The sequence below is a fragment of the Hemiscyllium ocellatum genome, chromosome 24 (genome assembly GCF_020745735.1).
Source record: "Hemiscyllium ocellatum isolate sHemOce1 chromosome 24, sHemOce1.pat.X.cur, whole genome shotgun sequence".
NCBI classification, from domain to species: domain Eukaryota; kingdom Metazoa; phylum Chordata; class Chondrichthyes; order Orectolobiformes; family Hemiscylliidae; genus Hemiscyllium; species Hemiscyllium ocellatum.
The window spans coordinates 19,440,878-19,446,345 of record NC_083424.1 but is presented as its reverse complement, the minus strand read 5'-3'; the positions used below and the strand labels follow the sequence as shown (position 1 = coordinate 19,446,345).

General features: G+C 42.8%; 1 protein-coding gene across 1 annotated transcript; it reads right to left on the bottom strand.

The window, feature by feature from the left end:
* Window positions 1-2,704: 2,704 nt before the first annotated feature.
* Window positions 2,705-4,112, bottom strand: LOC132827305 (acylphosphatase-1-like). The gene has a single exon (XM_060843945.1). The coding sequence runs from the start codon at window positions 4,095-4,097 to the stop codon at window positions 3,756-3,758; it is 342 nt and encodes a 113-aa protein (XP_060699928.1). The 5' UTR covers window positions 4,098-4,112; the 3' UTR covers window positions 2,705-3,755.
* Between the last annotated feature and the right edge of the window lie 1,356 nt (window positions 4,113-5,468).

The window sequence follows — 5,468 nt, the reverse complement described above, 5'->3', positions numbered from 1 at the left end:
CACCCCTTGGTCTCTGTTCAGCAACACTCCCCATAACTGCCCATATGGTTAAGGTCATGTTGTACTCTGAGCTAACCTTCTTCACTGTCCACTACTTCACTAATTTTGGTGTCATCTGCAAATTTACTAACCATACCTCCTATATTTACATCCAAATCATTTCTATAAATGACAATAAGCAGTGGATCCAACACTAATATTGTGGAATACTGCTGGTGACAGGCCAGTCTGAAAAGCAACCCCCACCATCCCCCTTTATCTCCAACCTTCGGGTCAACTTTATATCCAAATGGCGAGTTGATCTAACTTTGCTAACCAATCTACCATACACCTACTTGTCAAACGCCTTATTGAAGTCTATGTTGACAATGTCCACGCTAATCCCTCATCAATCTTCTTTGTCACTTCTTCAAAAAACTCAAGCAATTTAGTGACGCATGATTTCCCATGCACAAAGCCATGTTGACTATCCCTAATTAATCCTTACCTTTCCAAATACATATAAATCTTTCCTTCAGAATGCCTTCCAACAACTTATCCACCACTGACATCAGGCTTACTGATCTATTGTTCCCTGGTTTTTCTTTCCATCTACACCAATGTCCTTGTCCTTTAATAGTTTATTCCAGATAGAGTTATTATTGATTCTTTCCACATGAAATAGTTTACCTTTGTTGATTCATTGAATCCATGGACAGTTATTAATGTTCTGAACTCGATAATATCACAATGGTGTAGCATCTCAGCTTGGATATGGACTGATATGATGAAAAATGGCCAATTACTAGTGTTTGTTCATCATGTTAAAAATAATGGACAAAGAGGTGGAATTGTGATATTATAAACTTCAGAACTTTAATAATTGTTCATGGTTTGAATGAATCAACAAAAGATAAACTGTTACACAAGGAAAGCAGCAGCAATAACTCTGGAATAAATTATTAAAGACAAGGACAAACTTTTACAGGAATTGAAAGCAATTAGCCATGCCTGGGAGTTGAAACTACATGAACAAAACTGCCTTGATATCTGCTTGATAACTAGCTTCTTTATGCCATAAGGACAACTGATTGTTTAACTGCTTAAATTCTTCTGCAGGGCACAGTAAATGCCAAATATAACAAGGAGATAGTGAGGATTGCAAATACTGGAAAGTCAGAGTCGATAAAGTGTGGAGCTGGAAAAGCTCAGCAGTTCAAGTAGCATCAGAGGAGTAGGAGAGTTGACATTTTAGGTCATGACTGCAGACTTGCAGTAACTTGGAATGAAAGGACTTTTTTAAAAAAAATCAATAATATCACACAGACCTGAGATGAGAATCTGTATAAGAATCCAACACCAGAACTCTCTGTTTAATAGAGCTTCATTGAACAACTTTGCATAAGGATCAAACCCTGGACACATCCGAAGAGAAACACAATTTGATGAAATGGTAGCTAAATTCCACCATTAATCTGGTAATAGTCAAGTTGGCTTGTAAGGTTTAACTTGTTCACTTAAGGGCCTTATTTTGGTTGCTACATACAATAAAGTTTAAATCATTGTTTCAGTACTTGATTGTCTGAGAGATTTCTTAATAAGCAGGTGAATTAGAGGTATCTTGTAGCAATTTACCCAAAATAGGTCCAAACCTGGTCTGACTAGTACCTTGTATCGTTTTGGTAGGCCTTCTCAATTTTATACTCTTTTTCCTTTAAAGATCAACATTCCTTTTGCCATCTCTATTACCTAATTGGATGCTAGCTCTTTGACAGTGTTGTGTGAACACTTCTAAATACCTCTGTACTGCACCTTACTGCAATATTTCTCCATTTAAATAATATTCAACTCCTCTATTCATCCTGCAAAAGTGCTTAACCTCTCTTTCCCACATTCTACTTCATCTGCCTAGGTCTGCATCCATGTGCATTGTCACCTTCAACACTTGCCTTTCCACCTATTTTTGTGTCATTTAGAAACCTGCCTACAATTCTTTCCCCACCCAAGTCATTAATACACATTGTAAATAATTGTGGCCTCATCACTGATCCTGTTGCACTCTATAAGGTACAAGTTATCGTCAGAGGTAAGTATGGGGGAGAGAAATGGGTCTGGGTGGGTTAGTCTTCAGAGGGTTGGTATGGACTTGTAGGGCCAAAGGACCTGTTTCCATACTATAGGGAATCTAATCTTTAACATGCCTCCACATCCTAAATCTGTCTTCTCTTAGTTAACCAATCCAGTACCTAAACTAATATGTTACATCCAATAACATGGGCTCATATCTTATAAAGCAGCCTAACCTGTGGTACCTTCTGGAAATCTGCTGATTTCCCCATGTGTTCTCACCTCAAGAGAACTGTAATAAGTTTGTTAGGCATGATTTTTCCTTCATGAAGCTATACTTTCTCTGCTTGATTATATAACTGCTCTCCTTGATTACAGACTCAAAAGAACTATTTTCAGAATTCAAAGCAAGCAGCTAGATCTGTACCTTAAATTTTCACCTAGTATTTGCAATTATGTCATGTATCTGTGAAGTCATTTTTTTTTGAGAATTAGACTCTAGTCTAAGAACTTCAGACACTGATGATATATTTTCTTTGGAAATCTCATTCAATGCAGACACAAGTGAATTCAGCCTGAAATATTATGCTTCAGAATGTGTAATGCAGAATAATTTTATTTCAGAATGTTGTGAAATCACTTTTGTAACAGTGTTCAACTTCACATAAAACATTACAAAACAGTGTCAGATCCAAATATTTGATCCAAAGCAATTTTTTGGTGCATTAAAGAAAACCACTTCACGTAACAATAGATTCTTTGGCACTGGTTGTGGCTAGCTATGTCAACTATTGTGTGCAAGGCAACTTGTCAGTAACAAAAATTGGAAAAATGATCCTGGAAGATGAATGTTAGTTCTGACACCAGAACCCCTTGATAATCCTCACTGAATTATTGCCAATGGGATGTTCATGAAGTGCAGGAACAGTGGAATAGAACATTTGTTTCATATCCCATTCTGGGGGCGTACTTTCAATGATATAAAATTTAGATTTATGGTATTAACCTTCACATTAACTACACATAGAACACTGTGGTGCCAAGTGCCAGCCTTGCTTAGGAGGCGAGTTATTTCCAACTAAGCGATGTTGACTCTCTAACCTTGGCCACTTTTACGTAATGCTATTTTGCTTTCAGTTTTAGAGTCGGATTAAATCCTTTCACGTGAAAATAATGAAAAAGCAGAATCGTGCTTTTCATTTGGCATAAAAAAGTCACGCCTTATTCACAGTAGCATTCTTTCAAGTTGGATAAATTCAGCCAAACACAAATCTTACAACAAACGGGAGCATTCAAAAACTATCCCAGGTTGGTTGGAAGGAGCTCCAAAGTTGGGAAGATTGTTCTGGCGCGTTAACAGGAATCTCCCTCGGGATCTGTCCATGGTGGCCAGAGCCGGACGTCAATCCCACTCACCATCATCATCCAACCTCCGGGAAAAAAAACCCCCAAACAAACAGCAACAAGGAGAAAACATCCAAGTCAACTGTGGACCCAGTTGAAACACAGTCCGGAAAAACTGGAGACAAACAACAATAAATAACACTAGTCCGTTAACATACAGAGGAAAGGTTATGGGTGAACTTTAGGGAGAGGAGGTTTAATTCCCAGCTCGGGGTTACCGGCGGCGGCGGCGGATTCTGTTTCTCACGGAGCTCCCTTCAGAAGCGGCTGGAGCCGGACAGCTCCCGCTACCTGACCGCATCCTCTCAGTGACTGTCGGGCTGAGCGAGCCCCGCCGCCGGTGACTTGATGATGTGGAAGTCGCTGTAGTCCCGGCGCTGGATTCGCTTCTGGTTGCTGAACGCGGCGCGGTCGATCCGGGCCTTGGGGCTGCCTGTCCGGCGCAGCCAGGTCTGCATGGCCCGCACCGGCTCCTCGGCTCCCTGCAGCTGGCCCCGCACCGTCCCCTGCTCCGTGTTCTCCACCCACCCGGCCAGGCCCAGCCGCTTCGCCTCTTTCTGTGTGTGTTTCCGGAAGAAAACTCTCTGCACTTTGCCAAACACTTCAAAATCCACTGAGAGCAGCGGTCCCTCACCGCCGGACGCCATAGCAACAGGCCGGCAGCTCCTTGGTAACCACCACTTCCGGCCGAGCAGCGCCTTCTGGGTACAGCAGTCCCCGTCACGTGGTAAGCAGTGAACTACAAATCCCTGCGGTCTTTGCGGCCTGTGCGCAAACGCAGTGGGTTTGAAATGCTGCTGGGACAACTTTGACAAAAGGTCAATAAGACTGGAAACGTCAGCTGTTTTCTCTCCTGACAGATGTTGTCAGACCTGCTGAGATTTTCCAGCCTTTTCTCTTTTGGTTGCTGGGGCAGGATTAGCTTAGATGGTTAGATTCCCTACAGTTCGGCCGAACTAGTCCACACTGACCCTCTGAAGAGTAACCCACCCAGACCCATTTCCTCCTGACTAATGCACCTAACACTATGGGCAATTTAGCATGGCCAATTCACCTGACCTGCACATTTTTGGACATTGGAGGAAATCGGAGCACACGCAGACACGGGAAGAATGTGCAAACTTCACACAGTTGCCCAAGGCTGGAATCTAACCTGGGTCCCTGGCACTGTGAGGCAGCGGTGCTAACCACCGTGCTGCCCCATTTCATCGAGGGATCGGGCTAAGCAGTGATTGTCAATTACAGTACTTTGCAATGTTCCTTATTTGGGGAATGTGTTTCGCTGCTACTAAACTACAAAATACAGAAGCACTTCAGAGTTGCAACGCGAAAAGAGTTCATTCAGCTCATGTTCGCGAGTGTTGTGCTGGAAAAGCGCTGCAGGTCAAACAGCATCCAAGGTGCAGGAGCATCGACAGAGTGGGCAAAACTTCCTGATGAAGGGCTTTTGCCTGAAACATCGATTCTCCTGCTCCTTGGATGCTGCCTGAGCTGCTATACTTTTCCAGCACCACACTTTCGACTCTAATCTCCAGCATCTGCCATCTGCATTTTCTCCCATTAGGCAAAAGTGAGTACAGCAGATGCTGGAAATCAGAGTCAAGATTAGAAGAGCTTTTGCTGGAAACGTCGATTTTCCTGCTCCTCAGATGCTGCCTGACCTGCTGGTGTTTTACCAGCACCACTCTAACCTTGACTTTCTCCCATTAGGCCCATCTTGCCTACACTAGCTTGTCAAATGACCATTAAGACCATAAGACATAGGAATGGCAGTAAGATCATTTGGCCCATCAAGTCCACTTCACCATTTAATCATGGCTGATGGGCATTTCAACTCCACTTACTCTCACTTTCCCCATAGCTCTTATTAACTTGTGAGATCAAGAACTTATCAATCCCTGAAAAACAGAAGACACCCAACGTCCCAGCCTCCGCTGTGCTCCATGACAATGAATTCCACAGGCCCACCACTCTCCGGCTGAAGGAATGTCTCCTTATTTCTGTTCTAAATTGACCCC